At 41.3% G+C, this 27,340-nt stretch overlaps 1 protein-coding gene across 1 annotated transcript in view; it reads left to right on the top strand.

Annotated features, from left to right (window-relative positions):
• The window catches only part of CNTNAP2 (contactin associated protein 2), a 1,817,652-nt gene that overhangs the window by 1,727,014 nt on the left and 63,298 nt on the right, over positions 1-27,340 (top strand). The window contains exon 21 of the mRNA XM_036328432.1: positions 3,300-3,393. Coding sequence (XP_036184325.1) covers positions 3,300-3,393 — 94 coding nt within the window. The remainder of the gene's footprint in view (positions 1-3,299; positions 3,394-27,340) is intronic.

The raw sequence follows: 27,340 nt of genomic DNA, 5'->3' as shown, positions 1-27,340 counted from the left end.
CAAATAAAATGAATAAGTAGAACAGAAACATATTCAAATACAAAGAACTTTTTGTTAGTTGCCAGATTGGAGGGGGGCATTGGTGAAAAAGGTGAAGGGATTAAAAATACAAATTGGTTGTTACAGAATAGTCATGGGGATATAAAATACAGCATAGGTTATATAGTCAGTAATATTCTAATAACTAGGTGTGGTGGTGGATGGGTGCAGGATTTATTGGGGTGCTCACTTATGAAATTATATAATGTCTGGTCACTGGAGTATACACCTGAACTAATATAAGGATGCATGTCAACTATAATTGATAACTTCACAAGACTTGTATGTTCAGGGTATTTACGGGTAAATGAAAAGCAGGAAAGTGTCACTGATATGTTAGATAACAGAATCAAGAATAAAAAAAAAACTGTTGCTGCAAAACAAAAATTTAATATATATCAATGTGTAAATTTTAGTCTTTGGTTCATCAACTGCATAAAGCGAGGAAGGGGAGGAGCTGGAAGTAACCCTGTGGAGACAAGCTAGGAGTTTCATTTTACTGTGAGTTCAGCACAAACAATATAAAATGGCCTCCAAATAGCCAAGTCTGTCTGGTTTGGATCCATAGAAACAGTTCAGGGAAAGGAAGATATTTCCACAGTGTGGGTCAGACGACACCTGAGGACTGACTTCACTTCTGTGCCCATTGTTTAAGAGCTACATTAACGAATGTCAACACATTTTTATTGAGGATCTACAATATGCTCAGCACTGTACTAGGCCCAGAGAAACAAGAAATCTAAAAGTCTAAATATAGAAATTTGGTATTTTTTAAAGATTGTGGACTATATATTCATAACATGGAGTACTGGTCATTAATAATTTCAAATGATGCTTTAGTTGTATATGTATTGACACAGAATTAGTTTTATAATACACTAGAGGCCTAGTGCACGAAATTCATGCACGGGGGAGAGGGGGGTCTCTCACCCCGGCCTGCACTCTCTTGCAATCCGGGATCCCTCTCATAATCTGGGACCGCTGGCTCCTAATCACTCACCTGCCTGCCTGCCTGATCACCCCTAACCACTCTGCCTGCCTGCCTGATCACCCCTAACTGCCTCTGCCTCTGCCTCAGCCCCCGCTGCCGTGGCTTCGTCTGGAAGGACGTCCGGAATGTTGTCCAGAAGGTCGTTCAGCTGTCCGGTCTGATTAGCATATTACACTTTCATTATTATAGATAATTAAATAATGAAAAGCAAATGCAAAGCAATATGTGTAGTTGGATTCCATCCAATTTTTGTAAAAACTTGAAAGAATATACAAGTACATTTAAAAATTGACATTATCACCAGCTGTTTTTTTTCTGCAAACCTATATTATTTTTCTTTAATGAGAATATGTTGTTTGTATAATTTTTCAGTGTTTTAACAGGATAGATTAAATTATAAGAAGTACTTAAGGGGAGATCATCACTGTGATGCATTATAGAATCGCCTATTAGTTACTAGTACATTGGCCATTTGCAGTTAGCTTTTTTTGACAACAGATAATAGAAATGGGTGGCAGCAGTTACCTATCAGTGCCACTAGATGGAGCCAAAGCAGCGCCTAATATTTGGCGGGGGGGGGGGGGGGGGGGGGCCTTGCTCCAGAGAAACAGCTTCAAATATTTAAGATTTTTCTGACCAGAATAAAATGTTTTGTTAATGAGGCAATTCAAATTATTTTTTTAACTTTTCAAAATTATAGTCAAGGACATCTGTATTACTTTCAACAATAAAGATAAATTTTTTAAAAATTATAGTTGAACATGCCAGTGTTCGCTTTAATGGTAGTTTTTGGACTTTTGTTACAGTATTACCAAATACCCAGGCACAAAGACTTACAGTTCTGCAGGTCAGAACTCTGCAAATTCCTGAGATGTGTGAGTCTTTGACTCTTCGCTTGACTTTCTCAGTGACCTCTAGGTTTCTAGTAAACAGAGGGAGAGAGATTAGCTCCCTTCCTCCCACACTTGCCAGCCACCCTCTGGTCCCCAGAGCAGGCTGGCTTCCTGCATCTTTGCCCACCTTAGCCCTTGCTAGCCAGGACCTGGGAGTGGATCTAGTTCTTGGAGTCTGCGCTGTCAGCTTCAGCAAGTTGCTTCTTGTACCCAGTTCCCACGGAATGCCTGTGCTGGACAGTGACCCAGGTTTTTCTTCTGATGCTCACCCTCCCTCATGCTTTCCTCCTCAGGTATTAAACTCTCTTCAGAGAAAAGGAGAGGTTACAAAAGAAGTTTTTCACAGGTGGATACAAAGAAGCACTGAAGGCTCTAGGACACTGATGGCGAACCTATGACACGCGTGTCAGAGGTGACACGCGAACTCATTTTTTTGATTGATTTTTCTTTGTTAAATGGCATTTAAATATATAAAATAAATATCAAAAATATAAGTCTTTGTTTTACTATGCTTTCAAATATCAAAAGATTTCTATATGTGACACGGCACCAGAGTTAGGTTAGGGTTTTTCAAAATGCTGACACGCCGAGCTCAAAAGGTTCGCCATCACTGCTCTAGGAGCTCATCGTTGGGGAAACACAATTAGACTGTATCGGTTTTTTAAGGCAGGAAAAGCCACACAGGGACACAAAGGACAAGTCCTGTGATTCTGGGACAGCCTCATTGGCACTTTACGCATGGGAAGGGTAGTGAGAAATGTGCATTGCTCCCACCCCATCACTGTAAGCTGTTTCCATTGGCTTCCTCCTCCCTCCCTCTGTGGCCAACTCACCTGCCCTGTGGTAGGAAGGAGAAGTTACCCTCATTTTGATAAGCAAGACAACTATGTATGCTTACCCAACCTGAACCTCAACATTTGAATATATAGTTATACATAAAATATACATTCATATTTGAATATATGTGTTCTGAAGATCAATATTGGTCTATAAGCTGATAGTACAAAAAGGTGAAGAAAGTGGAACAGTAAGAGGATCCTAAACAAAATGTATTGCTATTGATGTAGCATTTTCTATCTCAGAGATCAGTACTGGAGATTTGATCAAGCAGATTTTATCCCAATAAAATGAGCAAGGATTGTAACCCAGGAGGTAAATTATCCACAGAAAATGTGCATAAACTGGAGAACAGTTCATAAGGGGTCTTCACTTACCAAGTTCACATTGCTTTCAAAGAGCTATGAAGGAACAAACTTCTAATGAAATAAGGTATCTTGAAACCAAGATTCAAAGAGTGATGTCATCCCCCCAGAAGATTTGAGTCCAGTGCAAGATAGTGGCATTCTTCTAAAAATGACTCTTTTTCCTTCCTGCAGCTGGATCATTATCCTTCTGTGAGTTACCACCTGCCAAGCTCATCTGACACACTGTTCAACTCTCCCAAGTCGCTCTTCCTAGGAAAAGTTATAGGTAAGAATTTGGGGCAAATTGCTCACGTCCTATATTCTAAAGCTGCTAGTTCCCCTTTTAAACAGATTGTGGTTGGTGATTGGGGCATCCAAGTCAATGATAGTTAGAATCAGTGTTATTTGGTGTGTGGCACACACTAAAACACAACTAAAAGCAAGTGTCTGCTCCTGGTTTCTTTATGTAGAATATGTTCATTGGTTTCTTAAAGACCTCCGCCTGCTAACGATATTTAAATTTTTTTATTCTAAGCATATCAATGTGATTCTTTCTTCCTCTCACTCCTGAGAATAGCTCACCTGATACTATTTGCAAGTTAGAAGGCCAGTAGGAATTGGAAAATTGTGACAGAACAGCCTCTCCTGTGTGTGATCATGGCTTTATGAGTCATCCTTGCCCTTTTCTTTACTATCAGTCCGTGCTGTTGAGACTAAAATATTGATATGATTGACTAGGTATTTTTAAATGATTAAGCCAATGGATTTTTTACTATGAGAATGTATATTATGAACCCAAGATGGAAGTAGTAAGATGGTGGATAATGTGCTGGCCAAGGAGGAGGGTGGCTCTGTGTCCAGTGGATAGTGGTGATGAGGACGGTATTAATCATAAAAGGCATTCATTTTAAAAAATTGGGTGGGAGGAACAGATAATAAGAGAATAGGAGACCCAACCTATAATAAAAATAACAATAATATACACAATAATATAGGACTTATTGCAGGCCCAACTCCATTTTAAGCACTTTTAATATATGAACTCATTTAATCTCTGTAGCAATTCCATAAGATAATCAAGATTATAATCTCCATTTTACAGATGGCAAGACTGAGGCACAGAGAAATTAAATAACTTGCTCTACTTAATAAGTGGAACCAAAACTTGAACCCAGATAGTCAGATACCTTGGTCTATGCTCCTAATATAATCTCTGTGATGGTTGACTTAGAAATGAGAAGGGGAAAAAAAAAGAAGAAGAAGACTTGGGCAGAGGAGGGTGACTAGTCGAGGGATGAGCCCTACATCTCATGCTAGAGAGGGGCCAAGAACAAAAAGTATCCCAAGACCTAGAACCAGGAACATACCAGGCAAAATAACAGGCAAGCAGAGTTGTATGTGAGACCACAGAGGAAAAGGGGAGGCATGGGACAAGGGTGGTGGTGACAATGGCTCTGTGAGTGGGTGGGAGAGGAAAAGGAATGATAGCTAAACTTCACTGACCACCTACATTGTTTTAGGCATCGTACTAAACATTTTACGTGTATAAATATGAACATTTAATGTCCCAACAATCCAGTGAAGTAAGACCTTTGGTTATTATCCTCATTTTACAGATGAGGAAACCAAAACTAAGGGAGGTCACCTTGCCAAAGTTACTCAACTAATATGTGGTCTTGGGCAGATCAAAAGAACTTGTCATTAAGGGTCAAGGTCCAGAAGGGCTGCAGCTGAAAGTCAAATGATGTCGTTAGTTAGGAACAGGAAGTGGCCATTCAGTGGGGTAGAGCCCTGGCATTCACAAAGCATATAACCTGAGATATTGGCGAGTGTCCAAATGCCACCATATGCATTCCCACAACTCAGTCAAGAACATTTGAAAATATGATGTGTTCCTTCATGGCCATTGATGTTTAATTCCATCAAACTCTACATTATGAAACTAGGATAGTCATAAAGACATTATATACACTGTGACTCTCCTAGAGTAATATCTACCATGAACATACCTAAAACAATGGACTGTATTGCTTCATGAAGCTCACAAAGTCAAGTTTTGACAGAACTGTTGGGGGATTGCTAGATCCCCTCACTATAAATAAAACTCTCTGGTTCATCAGTATTTCAGGTCACATGATAAAAGTCATACTTTGCCAAAATTACCTATGCAACATGGCTAAGACCTTCAAGGTCCTAAACAAGTAACATCATAAAGGCAATGTTCTCTGTAACTAAGAATCTACTGGGCTGTGAAACTGTGCCAACCTAAAAGCGTAACACAAACCCCAGATATATGAGTGTGACACCCAGGGATTTATCTCCACCAAAGGGAAATTGTACTGTATTCGTAAACTAACTGTGTGTGGCAATGAGTAGTTTAAAGAACTGTAAGGAAGTCCACAGTCCCAAGATGGAGATGGCATCATACACATGAGAGCAAGTCAGGATGCTGCCAGGGATCCCCAAACGATGACATCTCGCAGTGATTGGCTCATCCGCACCAGCCCATGAACTCCTTGCAGACCAAGACAGTGTCTCATAGCCCCACTGTCTCCTAACAAGAAGCAAATAAATATTTGTTGAATAAAGACTAAAAGGGAAAAGAAACAAAATGAATATCATCATAGGAGTATACTACAGCGTGTGAGGGTATGGATGCTGCTGCTAATACAACCAAGAGAGTTAATACAGAAGATGTGCACTTCTCGTATGTCTTGCGATCTGGTTTTTCTCAAAGCAGTATTTGGTAGTCATGAAGTTGAAAGAATGTCGGCTCTGAAATCAGGCAGAGCTGGTGTCTTAGTCAGGCTGCTATAATAGAATACCATAGTCTGGGTGGCTTAAACAGCAGAAATTAATTGCTCACAGTTGAAGGCTGGGAAGTCCAAGATCAGGATGCCAGTAGATCAGGTGTCTGGTGAGGACCTACTTCCTAGTTTGCAGACAGACAGCCATCTTCTCATTGTACCCTCACATGGTGGACAGAGGGAAAGCGAGCTCTCTCACCTCCCTTCTTATGAGGGCACTAATTTCATTCACGAGAGCTCCACCCTCATGATCTAATTGCCTCCCAAAGGCCCCACATCCTAATGTCATCCTCTGGGGGTTAGGATGTGAGCATATGGGTTCGGGGGAACACAAACATTCAGTCCACAGCAGCTAATGATGTTTGAATCCAGGCTCTGCCTCTTGTTAGCATTGAACCCTCGGTCACGTTCTTGAACCTCTCAGAACCTGGGTTCTCTCACAAGCTGGGCACAAATGCCTACTTGCAGGTTGTTATCTCTCAGTGCGGAAGTGTGTTTTTTCTTTTTAAACTAATGTATTTGCAGTCTCGCTGTCATTTTAATTTGCATCTCTCTGGTGATTAGTGACATTGAGCATCTTTTCATATCTCTCTTGGCCATTTGTATGTCTCTCTGCATAAGTGTCTATTTAGGTCTGCCCATTAAAATATATATAGTGATTTCAGAGAAGAAGGGAGAGGGAGAGAGAGATAGAAACATCAATGATGAGAGAGAACTATTGATCGGCCTCCTGCACACCCTCCACTGGGGATCAAGCCCACAACTGGGGCATGTGCCCTTACCTGTGCCCTGACCGGGAATCGAACCATGACATCCTGGTTCATAGGTCAACACTCAACCACTGAGCCATGCCGGCGGGGCTGTAGTTAGCATTTTTTATGCTGGCTCTGTGCCAGTCGTTGTGGTATGTGTTGTAAGTGAAGTGCTCTCTATCATGCTCACAACACTACCCTAGACCACCATTACCCTCATTGTGTGGAAGGTGGAACCAAGGCTAGGAAAGCTTAAGTTATTTTCTTAAAACAGCACTGTTAACACTTAGGGTCAGATAGGTCTTTGTTGGGAGGAGGGGACTGTCCTGTCCATTGTAGGATGTTTAGCAGCTTTCCTGGCCTCTATCAACTGGGTACAAGTAATGCCACCCCCCAGTTGTGACAACCAAAAGTATGTCCAATCATTGCCAAAAGTTCCCCATGAGGGCAAAGTCCCCACCAGCTGAACCACTGGCTTAGAGTCCCGCAGCTAGTCACTGGTGGAGCTGGGATTTTAAATGAGAGATGTGTGACACTAAGGGCTAGGCCCTGCTTCCTGGTAACACCTGCATCGTTCAGAATGATGGAGAAGCAGAGGAAGCGATCTGACCCCTGGAGATAAATTCTGTTACCACAATCAAAGTCACAGTGAAGACCGAAAAAGTCATGTGGGTGCCTGGGGAGGCTATGGCCACCTCCTCAAGCCAATCTTTCTTAAAATTGGATCATTTAGTAGGAGCAGGATTGGCGAGAAGTATTTTTAAATTTCCCTTTGAAAGCAACCTCTATTTTAGTGAGAGATAACCAATATGCGTTTACCAGCTATGTAAATATTCATCTATAAAGATGGATTGAACTTCAAACAGCTATCTCGTGTACTCCAGTGAGGTTCTGACACCTAGAGATCAATGCCCCCAAGCAGTTGCTTAATCAGAAACTGATCTCATGAAAGAAGAAAAAGGAGGTGGATCTAAATAAATAATCTGCCTTCACAGGAGCTCTTTGATGAGCATCACTTGAGAAAGGACACATGGAAAGGATGAAAGAAAGGGTGCCTGATTGAGGACAAGTGTGATCTTTCTAAAGGAAATGGAAGAAATTTATTCTAGAAATAAAAATGTGATCCCTGTCAACCAACATCACAATTTTAGGATGGGTAGTTAGTTACATGTCTGTGTCCTTAAAGAAGAAGGTCAGAATAATGGGCCACAAGCAAAGCTTCACAAAGTAGAAATTTCACCAGACCTACTTATGTCTATTTTTCATCATTTACTAGCTGAATGATGTCATAGACTTTACGTATATAATTTTCAGCAACAGATTTAATAGTCTTTCAAGAAATCTTTAAGTCAAGGAAGAGAAACATAATAGGAGGCCTGAAGCAGGCTCCTCTATTTTCTGATGGTTTGGGGTTTGTTTGGTTTTTTTGTTTTTTCAACATTTGGATAAAGACACAAATAGAAAGTTGATTATGTTTGTAAATGACACAAAGCTGAGAAGGATGTTTTCATAAGCTGGATGATGAAAAACACTTCAAAAGCATCTTGACAGGCTAGAAAGGTAGGATAGAAATAATGAGATGAAGTATAATAAAGGTAAACTTAATTCCTGTGCTTAGCCCTCCCTCTCCCTAAAAAAAACACATAAGTAGAAGATGGAAGTCTAAAGTCTAAAAAAGACAGAGGTGTTGGTTTGATGGAGAGTTTGATATGAGCCAGCATTATGTGATGATCAACTTGTCAATAAATACAATTCTGAGCTACAGCAATGAGAGAATTGTGTCCAAAGCAGGGAGTACTCTCAGACCTCAGCTGGGATGTCATGGCCCATCCCAGGGACCTCATTTAAAGATGGATATTAATCTCCTGAAGAGAAAACCAGACAAGCAATAACCCATACAGGCAAAAATAAAAGACCTGGGGATATTTATCCAAAAAAAAGGTAGGATTTCAAAGGAGAGAACCCATTTTCCATCTTCGATGATGGCTACAGAAAGGAGGGGTTAGGCCTTGAAAAGGTTTACTCAGCAGAACAGAAGGAGACCAGTGAAAGAGGGGGAGATCTCAGTTCCCTGTAAGAAAGAACTTCCTAATAATTAGAGCTATTAAAAAATGAGTGGCCAGCCCTAGTCGGTTTGGCTCAGTGGATAGAGCATCAGCCTACAGACCTAAGGGTCCTGGGTTCGATTCTGGCCAAGAACATGTACCTGGTTGCAGGCTCCTCCCTGGCCTGAGCCATGGTGGGGCTCATGCAGGAGGCAACCAATTGATGTGTTTCTCTCACATCAATATTTCAGTCTTTCCCTCTCTCTTCCAGTCTCTCTCAAAATCAGTGGGGAAGTATCCTCTGGTGAGGATTAAAAAAAAAAAAAAGAGTGGCCACACCCTGACCAGGTGGCTCAGTTGGTTGGAGCATCGTCCTGTACAACAAAAGATGGCTGGTTTGATTCACAGAAAGGGCACATACCCGGGTTGTGGGTTCAATTCCGGTAGGGCAGCGTGTGGGAGGCAACTGATCTCTCTCTCTCTCTCTCTCTCTCTCTCTCTCTCTCTCTCTCTCTCTCTCTCCTCTTCCTATCCCTATCCCTATCCCTATCCCTATCCCTATCCCTATCTCTTTCTCTCCCTTCCTCTCTCTAAAATCAATTTTAAAAATTTTAATGGCAAATTTTAATAAAATTTTACTATAAAAGATAGAGAGTGGCATTTAATTGTTTTGTTTTAAATGAGTGGCCACTATTTTGAGGTTGTGAACTCTCCATTACAGAGAGCATTAACAAAGACTAAATGGAAATGTGTCCTGTACTTTGAGGATTTTTCTGGATTTATTGAGACCAGATTAGATAAAGCCTTAACCCTTTGACACAATAACATTTATGATCTGAATAACTTTTTTCTTTTTTTTTAGTGAGAAGTACAATATTAAAGTAGAGAAGGTTCTGTTCCAGTGAGAACTAAAAGGGTAATTCTGTTCAGAGTTCCTTGCTCTCATTATGGATGTACAAAGATATGAATTTAGAAGCATGGCAAAACTCAGTGCTCATCACATCACCATAATGCAGTGTTATTAAATAGAGAGCCTCTGTGTTCAGGATGGTGGTATCCATTTTCATTTTAGAAAGTTAAATCTGAGCCCTAATTTTATTAATTTCTTCAAACTATTTATGCCATTGTGGTGATTCATGATAATATAAAATCATAATGAAGTAGATCTATTCCATAATAGAAAGGAATTAATTCCTCTGCATCAGTGTGAGAAACTGTGTTTGGAAAGAAATTGAATATTAATGTGAAGTCATTATTGCTTTACCAACCATTGCTAGTTGTCAGTGGCAATGTCTAGGGTGGTAAAATTAAAGGTGAACACCTATAAATCTGGATTTAATGTAGTTTGTAATGATATTGGTTCCATATCCTAATATTTTCGAAACTATCATTATTCAAAGCAACTCTGATTGGAGATATACATATTAGTAACCACTAAATGATGTGTATTTTGGTCTAAAATAAAATATTATGATTTGTTAATAAGAAATCCTATTCTCGGGCTTTCCAGAACTTTCTGGAACTTTAGCCAAGGCTCCTCACACAGCAAGGAATGACATACTTGTAACTTTATTAATTGTTGAGGTGGTACAGGTGGTAGGCATTCTATTGCTTGCTAAATATTTTCAGCCAAGAAGTTTGAGTAGAAAAGACGTGCACTTTCTGGGCTAGAACATTTAGTGGCTGATGCCAAAAGCTCTGGAATCCTTTTGTCCCTTTGGTGTGGTAACTAGCAAATCTCAAGACAGCAGCTGTTCCATCACTTGGGCCCCTCTGTAACCACCATGACCAGGGAACCCTGTCAACTCATGATGAATCTCCAGCATAAGAAGGAAAAAACCTTTGCTTTTTTAAGCTATGGAGACAATGAGGCTATTTGTTACTGTGGCACAATCTGACCTGTCCTGATTGGAACATGGGATTGCAGTTAAGAGCAATAGCATTTGCCATTATGCATGTGGGTTTGCATTCTTACTCTGTTACTTTCAAACTGTATGATTTGGGCAAGTCACCTCACCTCTTGTGTATTTTGTTTCTTCATGTATAAAAGAGAAATAGTAACGGTTCCTAACTGGACTCAACAAAATGATATATTTAACAGGCATCACAGGGTCCTCCGTATAGAATGTGTGTAACTACAATAGTTATTTGTATTCAGTCATAACTAAACAAGAATATAACCATCATTTGTCATGTGCCAGGCATTATATATGTCATTGGAACATCAGTGATACCTGACATGTGGCAGGTTACGTGGGAGATGGCAGTACAGGGTTTTTTGGAAGCAAGAAGGAAGGGCACTTGAGCTAGTCCAGGAAATGAGGGAAGGCATGTCAGAGGAAGTAGAAGCTGAGACCCGAATGATATGTTAGAATTCTCTGGCAAAGCAGTGGCGTGGAGAGGAGGGCAGAAAGAGGAGGAATTTTTCAGTTCTCTGTTGCTATGCGGCAATCCACCCGACACTCGGTGGCTTAAACAATGCTATATTACTTCACATAATTCTGGGGCCTGCCTGGACAGCACTTCTGCAGTATGTGGTCTCAGCTGGGGCCTCAGGATGACTGACTAGATGGTCTAGAGGGGCCCCAGCCATGTGGTTGCCCAGGAGTTTAGCTGAGGCTGTCGGCCAGGAGCCTCAGTTTCCCCTCACGGACTCTACATCATGGCAGCTGGGCCTTAAAAAGAATCATTCCAAAAGCAAAGGTGCCAGCTGGTGACCTCGATGACCCAGCCTCAGAAGTTACAACATCCCTCTGACCACATGCTGTTGGCCCAGATCTGGGCTTCGGTTGCTCCATTTGCCCACACTGAGGGGAGGAGACGCAGGTTCTATCTACTTGGTGGCTTAGTGGCAAGGTCACACTGCTGAGAAGCACGTGGGATGAGGGGTACTGTGACGTCCTCTAGAAACACCGGTGCAATGAGGGAAATTGGAGGGCCCACAGCCAGTGCCATTCGGAATGGTGAACCCGAGGCACATGATAAAAATGCTGCAGCGGTAAGCAGGGCTCAGATCAAAACAGCTTTAGAAGCCGGTCCACACATCCTGATTTGCTCCAGGACAGTCCCAGTTTCCATCTGCTGGGACAAGAGTGATTGACCAGCGATGCCCACATTCACTCTAAGCATGTGAGCCGGTGTAGGTTGATAAACTGCACGACCACCTGTCCTGTGTGGGGTTCTCCATTGAGGTCAGAGCTTCCGCCCACGTTCCAGGGAAGGAGAAGCCCCTTGGTGGAGTAGAGACCAGGAGAGGAGAGGAGGCATGGCCCGGGGATGAGGATTTGAATACGAGTTCATATGGGAGGAGATCCCAGGAAATGTGAGTAGGGGCGTGCAGAAATTAAACGGGGAAAGGAACGGAGCAGTTTCAAACCCTCACCATTGCAGCGACCAGCGCTCAGTGCTGCTGGGAGCTGTGGGAGACGGTGCAGGTCATGCCTCCGGAGGAAACTAGGGCTCCTCCCCATCCATGCCCCCTCCCCAGCATGACTGAGAGCTGCTTCCGGGAGTGTTAACTCCCCAGCAGTTCTGGCTTGCCCAGGTGCCCACCCAACCTGCTCCCCAGGCCAGAAGAAAGCTCAGAGCACAGGGGCTCCCAGGCAGTGGTCTTTGGTCTGGAGTCAGAGGGGAATGGGAGCTACGGCAGGGCTTTCACCATGTCTGCCATATTACAGGATTTATTTACAAGTCATGCTAAGGTTCTAATGTTATCCTGGGGGCAAAAGGGTGTCATTGAAGCATTTTTTTTTAATCAGGAGAATAACCTGATCCGGTTGATACATTAGAAAGATACCACATCTGCAGAGTGGAAAACATATAACAAGAGTGAGTGAGAGGCTGCAGGGAGACCAATGGAGGTTTCTATGGTTATAACAGCTGCACGATGGAATGCACAGCTTGGATACCAGAGAGCATGCAGTGTCTCCATTCGTCCATGATGATCTGATACTCCTCCTGGAAGCAAGGGCAATAAACTAACGTCCAGCCTGGTTGACAGTGAGTCTGACCTGATCATTCCAACAGTTGCTCCTGGTTGTGCTCTGTCCCTCTGGGAGAAATGTTCAGTCTCTCCAGTGACCGCCCCGCCCCTGCCTCTTTCTATACGATGGTTAAAAGGATGTTGAATGTAGAGGGGATGGGCAGCAAGAGGCTGCTGCTTAAGTGCTCTCTTGACATCATCATGGGAGGGACCTGGATTCATACTGGTCCTTGAGTTTGCATGACCTGCCATCTGCCGGCTGCCTGGTCACTGGATGCTCTGGCTGTGGGTGATAAAATCTGTGGTTGAAGAAGATATCATCTCTCTTTGATGCAGGCAGTGCTCCAGGGTCATCTGCCACCTTTGCTTCCTTCTGTCCCCTCATCTCTCACTCAAGACAGGTCCCTGGTCTCTGCCACATCCTGCACCCTCCCCATCTCATGCAGAGGCACTGAGAGCAAGGTCACTCATACAATCACTTTTCAAGCCTTTGATCTTGTCATGCCCACTAATGTGCCAAAATCCATAGCAAGTCACATGGCCTAAAGAAGAGTAAGAAGGGAAATAGACTGTACTTCTTTAGTGGGAATAACAGCAAAGTGAGGTGGCAAAGGACACAGATGGGGGGCGGGGAGGAAATGGGGGTCATTAATGCAATCTACCACATTCCCTGTTATCACATTCTCCTACAACTAGAAATAGCATCATGTCTTCCCCATGTTAGCTTGAAGGCTGGATACTGCCTCTGTATCACAGGAAAACTGTAACCTGCTTAGTCCTTAGTGGGTTAAAAGGTATGAGTAAAGGGATTTGGGGAAATCATTAATTCATTCAAAAGTACAGTATGTTGAGTGCTTATATATACCAGGTGATAGAGATATCGCCTGGTATATACAAGTCCTTGCCCTTATGAAGCATATATTCTAGTGGGCATGGAGAAATAATTGTAGACTATAAAGTGAGCTAGTGATAAAGGCTATGGAGGAAAATAAAGGACCATAAGGGTAGAGGGTGTTGAGATGCGCAGGAAGGCCCTCGGTGAGAGGGTAACATGTAAGCAGAGGTCAAATGTTGCCTTTGGGGAAAACTGGGCAAAAAATACAAGGGATCTCTCTCTATTATTTCTTACAACTGCATGTGATTCTGCAATGACTTCAATACACATTTCAAGTTTTAAAAAAGTAATAGAGGCCCTGGCTGGCTGGCTTAGCTGATTAGAGCATCATCCTGATATTCCAAGGTTGCTGGTTTGATCCCCAGTAGGGCACATGCAAGAAACAACCAATAAATGCATAAGTGAGTGGAGCAAGAAAGCGATGTTTCTCTCCCTGTGTCTCAAATTAAATTTTTCTAGTAATAGAAATAGAAGAAGATGTAGTCCACGTGATTCTCTGGAGTCACGTGTTCATGGGATGAGACTCAGTGTCTCCCAGGGGCTGATCCTGTACTCACTGCAGAAAGGAGGATGTGAAATGACTACACCATCATCTCCTGGCTCACTCTGTTTTCCTGCCTCCACCAGCAGAGACTGGGAAATGTACAGGAATTAAATATTTATTGACAGCTTAGAATTTCATAGTTCTTTTAGGGTTGTTATTGAAGGGAATGATTAATATAATGCACTTCTTAAAATAGAGATAGAGAAAAACGTGGTAGATTGAACTGCCTGCCACCTCTTTCAGGAGAGTCCCTGATGGCAGCTCATCGCCTGTGATTGATATCTCCCTCCTAAGAGGACAATGCTGCAAAATTGATAAATGAACGAATGGCAAATAGTTAATTGAAATTTCTGCTTAGTTGCCTTTGGCTTTTATTATAATGATTAAAGAAATAGTAAAACACTGATGAGAAAACATATTTAAGTGATAGGCACGAAATTATATTGAAACTAAAGAGAAGCAATTGTATTTAATTTTTCATGTCCGAAAGAAAATTTAACATAGTCTTAATGTCCAAAATCTTCTCAAAGCTGAAGGAAATCTTCTCTTGGAGAAGTAATTTGTCCAGTGAGTTATAGTCTAAGGTTAGCTTCTCATTCTTCTTAAATTACATTAATAACTTTCACTGTTAGAAATCTACTGGGATTTTTTCATTATTGTTATTACTTCCATAAACTCATAGGAGGCCTAGAAAATGATATAATTAAACCATGTTGTATCACAGCTGAGGAAAACGAGGCCCACAAAAGCTTAAGTAGCTGACCCACCGTCACATAGCAGGTTAGGTCAATGTCCTTTCCAAAATAACACACCGTCAAATGTCCTAATAATCTTTGCTTGCCACCCAAATGAGTCTTTTTGACAAGTACAATTAATAATTACAGCATTATGATCTAAAAATTCACTCTCAACATCCAGATAAAACAGCTGTAAGAGCAAATCTTTTAATTAAGCTTAGGCTGGAAAAGAAGACACTGTAGAGTGAAGGTTAAGAACGCACGCTCTAGGGTCGGACGCCGGGATTCCAGCTGTCCCGTCCGCTAAAGGAGCCTCAGCAGGTTCCCTGCATATCTGAGCCTCAGTTTCCTGCAGGGTGAAATGTGGACAACAATAGTAATGGTGGCATAAGCCTCACTGTGAAGATTAAAAATGGTATCATGATGGAAAGGCTTCCTCACAGAACCTGGCACATAGAATGTGCTTGGTGTACCGTAGCCAGTGCTGCTGCATCTAAGCTTTGACTTAATCAACAAAGTACAGTGATAGGTCCACCCAAGGTTATCCAAGGAGGATTTGATCCTCTCTTCTTGGGTCTGCAAAATCTCATGGTGCACAAAGACTGCCACTTATCATTGCTGCATCTTAGACCCAGGGATGGAGAATATAGTATGTTTAGGGGAAAGGAATCTGGGCTACAAAGATCCTTTGCATAATCTTGTCCATGGGCTAGAATTTAAATCCTGGAGAACTTGAAGGTTAACCCATTGCAATGAAAGCAAATCAAGTCACCCTTCATTTGAACTCTCTGAAGGATAAAATAGAAAATTACAAAGAAAGGTGGATGGAAGACACAGATTTAGCCAATAAGTTAATTCTTTGGAAATTCCTCCGTCAGCCTCATGGCAACGTTCCCTCCTCACGGGCTTTTCTATAACAGTTGAAGGAATATTAGAGAAATCATCCTATATAATAAAACCCTAATATGCAAATCGACCAAATGGTGGAACAACCAGTCACTATTTGCACACTGGCCACCAGGTGGCAGACCTCAATGCAGGAGCTTCCCCCTGGTGGTCAGTGCGCTCAGCCAGAAGCCAGGCTCACAGTTGGCGAGCGCAGCAGCGGTGGCAGGAGCCTCCCCCACCTCCGCTGCAGGAGGGCAGTAAGGACCCAGAGGCCCCAGTCTGTGAGAGCCCCGGACTGTGAGAGGGATGTCCACTGAGGGGTCCTGGACTGTGAGAGGGTTTAGGTTGTAGTTTGATTCCCAATGGGTGCATACGGGAGGCAATCAATTTATGTTTCTCTCTCCCTCTCTCTCTAAAAATCAATAAAAAACATATCCTCAGGTGAGGATTTAAAAAAAGGAAATGGGTTAGGAATTGGCAGTGGCCAATCTCAGAAATGCTTAAGTAACCTTTGAGATAAAATCCCGCAGATTTCATCCAAAAGTATAAAGCATTACTAGCAGGATAGAGACTTTCCCTCTCACAGTCTCCATCCTCTTGTCCCTGATACATTCTTCAAAAAGCCCCAAGGCAGCCTAGAGGCTATGAAAGAGGAGATGTATTGGCTCAAATGTGATTGAAGGGTGTGTTGACATTTAGAGCTCACCACTCTTTGAAGTTTCAGGTTCAGGGTCTAAGCCCCTTTGGTCCAGACAGGGAAGGAGCAGAAAGTAGTTCTGACTATTCTAAGCTGGGGTTGTGCCTCAGTCACCTCAAACACCATAAACAGGCCTCTCATCCATGCCTTATATTCGTTCTCAGAAGGCACCCTGGCACCCTTCTCTGCAAAAAGGCATAAAAATTATTTTAAGTCAAAAGACGTTGTTTTTTATTCACTCATTCAAAATCTACTCATTAATCATATACACAATTCAACATTAGTAAGCTTCCATATAGGTTACCTCAAAATAATAAAGCATTAGTTAACCTAGGAAGATGAGCTCACTCTCCATTTACCCATGTTGATAGACAATAGAGCTCTTGTAACAATTTTTAATTTAAAATTGGAGAATTCTATACACACCTATCATCCTTCCCTTGACAGATGTGAAGAAGCAAGTCTTTGTGTCACTTAAAAACAGTTGAGGCATAAAAACATAAAAGATGCCATAAGAGTTTCATTCTTCATTTGGAGCCTCTTCTTGGGAAAGGCAACATTAAGAATAGTTATTAGAGGAAACCAAACATAAGTTATAAGTATCTAAAGACAAGATATGTTACAGGCAATTGTACAGAAAGAACACCGTAAAATAACAACAATGGTTATAAGCTTTTTTTTTCAAATTTAAAGAAACTTTTAAATATGATTTAAGAATATTTGAAAAAGACTTAATAGACAATGTTGGTGACATCAGGAGCTTCTGTGTCTTTGGGCACAGAATCGTTTAATCATTTCACAGATAAGAGACCACATTATTCCTTTGTACATTGTTCATGTAACAATCTGCACCATATGATATATTAGTATACATATCCTATATAATAAAAGGGTAATATGCAAATTGACCCTAACAGCAGAACGACTGGGAACAATTGGTCACTATGACACACATTGACAACCAGGGGGCAGACGCTTAATGCAGGAGATGCCCCCTGGTAGTCAGTGTGCTCCCACAGGGGGAGCTCTGCTCAGCCACAAGCCAGGCTGATGGCTACCAGCACAGCGGTGGTGGTGGAAGCCTCTCCCGCCTCCTCAGCAGTGCTAAGGATGTCCGACTGCAGCTTAGGCCTGCTCCCAGCTGGCAAGTGGACATCCCCTGAGGGCTCCCAGGCTGCCAGAGGGATATCTGACTGGCAGCTTAGGCCTGATCCCCCGGGGAGTGGGCCTAAGCCAACAGGTGGATATCCCCTGAGGGGTCCCAGACTGCGAGAGGGCACAGGCCGGGCTGAGGGAACACCTCCCCCCCCCCCCCCGCCCGAGTGCACAAATTTTTGTGCCTCAGGCCTCTAGTTTATGTATAATAATGTGTATGTAGTTAGGCACACATAGATTGCTTTGAAATATTCTTTATCCATTTATTAAACTCTATGTATTGTATTGACTTTGTTATCTTAATTAACTATAAAAAAATTAAATAAACCAAAAATCAAATCTATTTGATTTGATTAGATATATCATATCTATTCTTATTTAATTTATTTAATATATCTAGACCCTGGCCAGGTAGCTCAGTTGGTTGGAGCATTGTATTGTGCACCGAAAGGTTGAAGATTCATTCCAGTCGGGGTGTTTACAGGAAGGCAACTGATTGATGTTTTTCTCTCACATCAGTGTTTCTCTCTCCCTCTCCCTCTCCCTCTCCCTCTCCCTCTCTCTCTTTCTCTCCCTTCCCTCTCTCTAAAATCAATAAGCATGTGTCAGGTGAGAATTAAAAAATTATTATTATCATTATTATTATTATATCTAGTATAACAAACCTTCTGTATTATCATATCTAATCAATGCAACTAATTTTTCTTCAGATAAGAGGACAGGAAACAAAGAATTAACAATTTCTTCATTTTATGAACAATAATTTCATATCACTTTAGCAAATTTGAGGTGACAAAGTAAACATACTAGTAGATACCATTCAAAGACATTTGCATCTTTTGTTAACCTGTTGCCAGTCTAAAAAATAAGGGTAAATGAAAATTTTATTTAGTTACCAGCATTTATATTGTATCTGTTTCATTCTTATAAATTGTCTAAGTGTCAAAGATTATATATTAATTAAACCATTTGTTAAGGCCTTCAAATTAATTAAGGATCGAGGAATTACAATTTTTGCTAATGTAGGTAAACATTTTAAAAATTCATTATTACCTTTTCATTTAGCTGAATAGTGTTATGTGTATGTATGTGTGTGTATATATATATATTTTTTAAATGTTATGAAAACAAGGATGATGTGTTTAATTTAAATGATGATTTATTTAATTCACAAAAATAATATAGGAAATTTAGGAACCTAAGTTATAAGAAATTTAACCTTGATCTTGGACAAACCAAATTATCATGCTGATATTTTTCTATGGGAAACTACCTTTTAAGCTCTACATCATGCTCAAGGCTCTTCTTTTATCTTGGAATAGGCCTTTTCTTCTTATCTTGTAACCATGGTAACAAAAACTATTTTGTAAATACAGTTTTCAGTGTCCACAGAAGAAACACAAACAGTTTAATAATTTTTTTTACCTTTTAGATGTTTTTGACAGTTAATATGGAATACAAATTCTTAAAGTGCACACATAATCACAGGAAGATTATTTTAATCAATTATTTTTAAAGTTTCCCAAGAGAGAGGAATGGAAAAAAAGAAATGAGAGGGGCAAACCTCAGACACTTATGAAATTATCCCTGGACAAAACAAATATACTTCTGCAAAAGAAGGGGATAAAAGTTTAGATTCAGGAAAACCCATTTTGATATATGTATATACACATATTACAGCTAGGGAATGATAAGGAAAGGAAGGAGGGAGGGAGGGAGGGAGGGAGGGAGGGAGGGAGGGAGGGAGGGAGGGAGGGGCTCCTAAAATGGAAGGGCCTCAACAAAATATCAGAGCTCAGTTCAGCATGAGCATGAACTTCCTCCTAGCCATGGTCAGTGAGGTCCTTCAAACAGCTAGAGACACTGAGGGTCCAATACACCCCCTACAGTGAATGAGTTGAGGGTTACCGTCCAAGGCATTAAGGCTCTCAGATGAATATTGATGCACCTCCAGTGGTGGATACACTCCAGCCATGACCTCCCGGAGTCCCACTGTACTAGAACAAGTCAGCATTCATTGCCCTCTTGCTGCAAGGCAGGTAGCATACCTGGAGAACTGGGGGGCATCTTAGAGGTGCTGGAAGAACTTTTTCTCACACCTGGGTTTCTGTTGGGTGGTTGGGGGAGTGGTCAAAGAAGCAGGAGTTTGCTCTGGATTGGATGCTGTCGGGAAGCGGGGGTAATTCTATGATTTGATGTCCTAATTTCTTATCTGGAATGTAATAGGAACCAAGCAGGGCTAAAGGTGTAGTTGGCAAAAAAAATTTTTAAATAAAAATGGAGCCATTACTGGCATTAGTCAGGAAAGGGATATGCATGTTTATTTTTGTGATTTGGATATTTCTTTTGTCTGTGCTGAGACGTGGCTATGCCATGACCTCATCTTTGCCTCACCCTGTCAAGGTCGCAGAGTGACCTTGCCTGGCGTGTTCTGTGAAATGGTTTGTGTTCAGTGGAGCTCTGTGACCTGACCCTGAGTGCCCAGGCAGGTGTCAGCTGTCCGGAGCTGCTTTTTTCTTTCTCATTGGCGATCAAGGAGGGGAGGAAGACACAGGATGATGAAAGAAAAATTAAACAAACAAATTAAAGTCACAAATGGAAAATTAAACAAATGGAAAACATTTTTAAAACTCCAGGAAAAACAAAAGCTGCAGAAAAGGGAAAGTAATCATAGCAATTTATATAACTTAGTATAAATGTCATTTATATGTTCTTAATATATAAAAACTAAATACTGACTCATACAACTTAACAAAAGGAAGATAAACAACCCAATCAAAAAATGGGCAATGGACCTAAATAGACACTTTTCGAAAGAGGACATAAGGAAGGCCAAGAGACATGAAAACATGCTCAAGGTCACTAATCATCCAAGAGATGCAAATCAAAACTACAATGGGGTACCATCTCACACCTGTCAGAACAGCTATCATCAACAAATGACAAGTGCTGGCAAGGATGCGGGGGGAAAAGGAACCCTCATGCACTGCTGGTGGGAATGCAGACTGGTGCAGCCACTGTAGAGAACAGTATGGAGTTTCCTCAAAAAACTAAAAATGGAACTCCCATTTGACCCAGTGATCCCACTTCTAGGAATATATCCCAAGAAACCAGAAACACCAATCAGAAAGGATATATGCACCCCTATGTTCAAAGAGACACAATTTACAATAGCTAAGATTTGGAAACAGCCTAAGTGTCCATCAGCAGATGAGTGGATTAAAAAACTGTGGCACATCTACATAATGGAATACTACACTGCTGTAAAAAGGAAGGAACTCCTACCATTTGCAACAGCGTGGATGGACCTGGAGAGCATTAAGCTAAGTGAAATAAGTCAGAGAAAGATAAATATCACATGATCTCACTCATTTGTGGAATATAATGAACAACATAATCTGATGATCAAAAACAGATCCAGAGACAGGGAAGCATCAATCAGACCATCAAACCTCAGAGGGAAGGTAGGGGAGGATGGGGGTAAGGGGAAGAGATCAACCAAAGGACTTGTATGCATGCGTATAAGCATAACCAATGGACACAGACACCAGGGGGGTGAGAGCATGAGCGGGAGGGGCGGGGGGGAAGGCGGGGAAGGGGAGGATAAGGACACATATGTAATACCTTAATCATTAAAGAAAAAACTTCCATAATTAATAAAATAAATAAAACTAAATACTGATCTAACCAAAATTACAACCTCCCTATTTTAGAAAGATGGATGAAGGGTGCTTTTCAAAGGGAGGGAGGGGGAGAATAAAAGAGAGCTAAGCCCTCGTGTTCCCTATGGGCAGCTCAACAGATAATGCCTAAGAGTAAAACCTCATGAAATAGTAAATTACTCTATCATATGGAGATACGGAAGTAAATTTTTAAAGCAGCCTAAAAGGAGGGGAAATTAAAGGACAGAACATAGAAAACTGTAACTGTTCTCAACAACCCTTAAAGAACTATTTGTTTAAGCATTTTAATATATATAATATATATATAATATATATATATAATATATAATATATTAAGAATGAGTAGGAGTAGCCAGCTGAAGGGAACAGAGAAGCAAGGGGAAGGGAACAGAATGAGAAAAGCCTGCAGAGTGTTAGGAGCTAAGGAAGTCATAGGAAGGATGAGCAGAGCTCAGACCACTCTGTATTTCCACACAGGACACAAAAACTTCTGGAGACACATATTTCTGTACTGTTCATAGTGACATACAGATGCCACAATGTGGGAGCCTCAGCGCCATGCCTCTCTGGGGCCTCAGTTCCTGCCCTGATTTTCCTCCTAACAACTCTGCATAACCATGTCACAGATCCAAAGAAACATTGGATGGAAGGCATGATTTGGAAGTTCGTGTGCTCTAGAAATGCACGAAGTCATTCTCAGTCTTTACCCAGTAATTTTTTTAGCTTAACAACCTCCCCATAAACATGAACACCATGTGAACAACTGACAGGAAGACACTTTCCATTTGTTAACTAAGAAAAGGCACCTGAACACATTTTGGAAAGCTAACACTAAGTAACAAAAACTGCCAAAGGCATTGATCTGATTCTGAATATAGACCGATGTGAGGAGGTGAAAAATATCCCTCCTCTGAACCACATGTTCTTACTGAAAGGCCTCTGTCCTTGAATTCACCTTGAGAGGGTTGCACAGGAATAAAGGGTTTATTCAAAGACACACATCTTCAGAGAAAGGGTGCAACGAAATGGGAAGTGCAAAGCTGCTCCTCCTGTTTTTGCTGAATTGTTCTCTCTCTCTCTAATAGAGCAGAAAGCTGCATGAGGTTGCCAAAGGAAGTCCTTGACATTGGAGCTTGAAAACCTTGTGGTTTCAGAATGCGGCCATGTATCCTGGATCCCCAGGGAGAAATGAAGTTCTGGGGCAGATTTCTACTCTCTAGAAAGCACACAGAGACATGGGGGGGTCGGGGGGGGGGGGGAGGATATGACTGCACATGTGGAAAGAAAATCCATCATTTTCTGGTAGTTTGGTATTTTGATTAAATAGTGATTGCATTTGGAGCGCATCATTATAATAGCTAAATTCCAGAGTGGATGGTCTTTTGTTCTGTGCATTTAAATCTTCTCTCCCCAATAAGACTGAGGGGCTGGCTAAGATTATAATCATCAATTTTTTTCCTGAATGTCTACTCTCTGGAGGGATACTATGTTAGACAGGAAAAAGAATTTTAAAACCGTGCCAATGTTTATAGCAGCACTATTCACGATAGTCAAAAGCTGGGAACAACCCAGGTGTCTATCATTGGATGAATGGATAAGCAAAAGGTGGTCTATCCACACATGGGATGTTTGTTATTCAGCGTTAAAAAGAAGGACATTCTGACACATGCTGTAACTCGGATGAACCTTGAGGACATTATGCTCAGTAAAATAAGGCAGTCACAAAAGGGCAAATACCAGGTAGTGTGTGATTCCACTTATATGAGGTCCATAGAGTAATCAAATTCATAGATACAGAAAGCAGAATGGTAGCTGCGAGGGGCTGGGGGGATAAATGCTTATCCATTCATTCAATATCAAAATGGTAAGTTTTATGTTGTGTACATTTACACTATTTTTACAAAAAGACCATTGGCCAGTCATTTTCCTTCCCTGAGCATCATCTACGAAGTAACTGTGTTGGAACATTTGGCCTCTGAGGATACCTTGAACTCTGTGAGTCCGGGTGCCTAAAACACTTCTTCCATCCTCACGGATATAGCACTAAGTTGGAGACATGAGATGCATGAATAAAAAGATAAAATAATACTCATTCATTTCTAAGTTCCCAATTGGTGATAAAGAAGGATTATGTGTCCCTCAGAGGAGACCAGCTTTGTGGAAATAGAACTGGTCAATGTCTGTTTACAAGTATCAGAAGAGGATTTAGGTTCCATGCTGGTGGGTGGGGTTAGCACAGGGAGCAGCCTTGCCATACCAGGAGTCCATGGAACAGCAAGGAGGCAAGATTGGTGGTGGTAGGAGTACCTGTGTCCAAGCACTGTGGGGAGACATTGACGAGGAGGGACACTGAATGGAAGAGAGAGGGCAGAAGACCTGGCACATCCACAAGCTAGCTGTGTGGCCTTGGTGAGTCCCTCGGACTGACACAGGGCTTCCTCCTCTGCAAAATGAAGATCACAAACTGACTGATCTTGCCCTGCCTGCCCTAAAGCTCCAGGATTCTATCTACCATCAGCAGCAATCATGTATGGAAATTCCCACTGCCTGGACATTGGGACTGGAGCAGGCCTCGGCCTGGAACCTGCCCTCTTGAGGCTGCCTTTCTTATAGGCAGCAGCTAGTCAAGCGGACCAAAGAAAACTCAAAGAATGCTGTAAGAAAAGCCATCTAGTAATAATATGTATGATGAATTATACTGAGAGAGCTTCTAAAGGCAATGAGACCAGCCGGGGAAACATTGTGGAAGTTTAGGTGTGGATTAACATCCACGAAGACCTGAACTGGGGAGGAGAGAATGAAATGGAAAGTATAAATGCATGAACTCTAGAGCCAAATAGATACTAAAGCTCTCACCACAGTACTTTGTGCTTCCTCCTCCCTTGCCCTACCCCACTTCAGCCTCCCAAAGCTGCCTTTCTAAGTTTCTCCTGTGCACTTGGAATCAATCCTTTACCCCATGGTCACTGAGCTCTCATACACCCTCAACATATTCAGAGAACGCTCCCACCACTGAAATTGCCCTTGGCCCTGAGGACAGACGTTTCCTTGGGCTCATAAATGGAAGTGGCTCACCTTCCAGGTCAAGCATGGGAAGTAGGTGGTATTTTTCTGCTTTCCCATGTGTACCTGTCATGTCTTCCCAGAGTGTCATCATCTTAGCCATCTTTGTGTTCTCCACAGGGGTTCACACAGAGCTATGCACATAGCAGGCACTCAGTAAACTCACTGAATACACTGAAGTGACATAGCCAGGCAGAGAAGGAGAGGTGGATGGACAACACACTGAGAATTAAATGAAGGAACATCCCCCTCCAGGAGCTTGGAGAGCGGCCAGCTGACTCAGCGTGCATCAAGTCCCACTGGGCCTGTAAGCTTCGGTGATTGGCCCTGTTGCAACTTACATTTCTTCTGAGTAGGATCATAAATATTAATCTGAAAACTTAATAGTGAGAATGGCTCCTCCTTTTTCACATCCAAGACTCAGGGACAGAAATATTTGCCATCATGTCTAGATTATTGAGCATTGTACATATAAGAAAAGCACATTTTCCAGAATGTGTCCTTGTTATTTATCTTAAAATAGTGGGTAGAAAATGACCTTTGAGATTGCTGGGACAAAGCCCAAGGCTCTGCTAAATTGGAAATCTGTGTAGTGGCTAAAACAGCCTACGTCCAGATTAATTATGGATGCTCTGCCATTTCAAGTTTACATTAGGGAGGAAGCGTGTCACCAACTGTGATCAATGGATGGGATATGAGTCTCAGCTTCTTCTTTTTAAAATAAGTAAGTTGAGGTTTGAAGAAAATTTGAGATCACTTTGGGTTGAGGAAAATAAAATCTGTTTAGCTAATTCTTCGGAATTGTTCCTGGGAATCCACAAATCCGCAACCTCCCTCCCCCAGATGCATTCAGAATGTTGAAGAGGAGTCATTTGAAACCTAAAGTTTGACTTCTTATCTTGGTTTCTCACCAAAACTAAAAATAAAAAGGCAAAAGAAGGAAGTTGGATTGTGAGTAAATAAAATACCCAAACACTAAAAAAATAGCTTTTAAAATAAGTTTAAAAACCAACATAGTCTCAACAACCACAGAAAGCTTAACAGTTTGGTGCATTTTCCACGTGTTATATATACATGATTAAGAACTAATGTACCTACTACACATCTGCATCTTTTTTTAAATTTTATTTCTTGAGTTGTTTTTTTTTTGGGGGGGGGGGAGAAAAACATCAATTTATTTATGCATTTATTGGTTGATTCTTGTATGTGCCCTGACCAGGCATGGAGCCCACAACCTTGGCATGTCAGGACAATGTTCTAACCAACTGAGATACCAGGCCTGGGCTGTATCATTTTTAAATTAACATTTTTAAATGGATTCCATTTTAAAGGTTTGAAAGAGGCCTAGATTTTCTAAAAGACTTCTGTTCTATGAAAGGAAACATTGCAGGAATGGGTTGAAGTGTATTTATTCTTGAAGTGTATTTGCTTGTTGAAGAATGGTAGGTCTGTTGTATGTAGTTCAAGTTCAGCTCCACACATAGCTGTCAGACACAGTGACCTTCATAGTTGTCCACACATACATTGCCTGTAGGCTTTGGGAAATCGTTATATTTGACCTGACACCATTGATTGAGATGAAAATGTTGTTAATTGCTTTAGTTATAGATAGAATAGTAGCAGGAATAAACTGTCAGAAAATTATGGTGTTATATCTTTTTTGATATTTTAAACCAGTTATTTTTCTAGCCAAATGAGAATGCCTTGGTAAAGCACATTTCCTTACTAATTTTTGTTTTTCATATATGTGCTTGGGTTTTATAAGTTCTATCACCAAACCAAATTCAGTACAGACTTTTACATATAAAAACCGAGGGTTGAGACAAAAAAAAAATTCCTTAAACAACATACAGCTTCTGAAAGCAACATCAAACCCAAAATATATCCTATCTATTATTTGCACTTTAATGTCATTGCCTCTTGGTTGACAAAGTATCTGGTATTCTCTCCTGAGCATCATCTTAGCACAAAAAGAAAATTCATTGTCAGGGCTAAGGAAGCAGAATAAGATCTACAGAGAACCACTGGGGTTAGAAATGGGAAGCTGGCCATCAGTTTACAGGAAGAGGGGTTCAATTTAGAACATGACCAGGGGCCAGACCAATACCTATTGCCCAATGTCATCATCAGTACCAGACTCAAGGATGGAATCAAACACTGAGGCGGTGTTCAATAGGGATGTGAGGATTTCTGAGGTAGAAAACTAGATAGATATCCACACAGTTCCTACTCACACCTGTTCTATGCAGAGTTTTAATGGATATCATGGTCTGGCTTCCTACACCTTGCAAGATCCAACACAAATTATAAGAATGTTCTGGATGGAATATTCCAGGCAGGCACATCAACTCAGTAAGAACAGGGACATAGATGCTTATCAGTAACAGAGGAGATAAATGGTCAGATCTGAAAAGTTAAAAAAAAAAAATCCTTTGTAACTTTGTTTTGCAGAGGAGCGAAGAACCTGAACAGCTCTGGAGACACCAGTGTATATATTACTAAAGAGTCAGTCAAGAAAAAGGCAACTGCTATTCCCTTTAAGGCAGCAAATGAACAAAAAAAAATCGGGGTAGCCATTCCCACCCAAAATAAGTTTGATGCTTTCAGTTTCCATTTGCTTTAAAAGGGGAAACCACTTATCTGGACTAGTTCTGCTTCATTTGGCAGCCCTGTATTTTTTCCTGAAACATGATGGGTCATTAAAAGACTCCACAGACTCTGAATGAAGTTGCACAACCATAGATGCCTTCTCCCTACGTGAGAACAGAGCAATGGCAATTAAAAATCATAGAGTCATTCTTTTCATGACAGGTCTTATCTAGGTAAACTGTAGTCCTATTACTGACCTTGGTGTCAAAGCAATGTTAGAGCCCGCCTGAGTCTCAGACCAACTGGCATTTTAAAGCCTAAGTCTGCTTACACGGCAAAAAAAAAAAAAAAAAAAAAAAAAAAAAAAGTCTTGGTCGCCTTCAGCTCATTTATAAA

Source organism: Myotis myotis, unplaced genomic scaffold (genome assembly GCF_014108235.1).
Source record: "Myotis myotis isolate mMyoMyo1 unplaced genomic scaffold, mMyoMyo1.p scaffold_m19_p_11, whole genome shotgun sequence".
Taxonomy (NCBI): domain Eukaryota; kingdom Metazoa; phylum Chordata; class Mammalia; order Chiroptera; family Vespertilionidae; genus Myotis; species Myotis myotis.
This window is presented reverse-complemented; position numbering and strand designations above follow the sequence as displayed.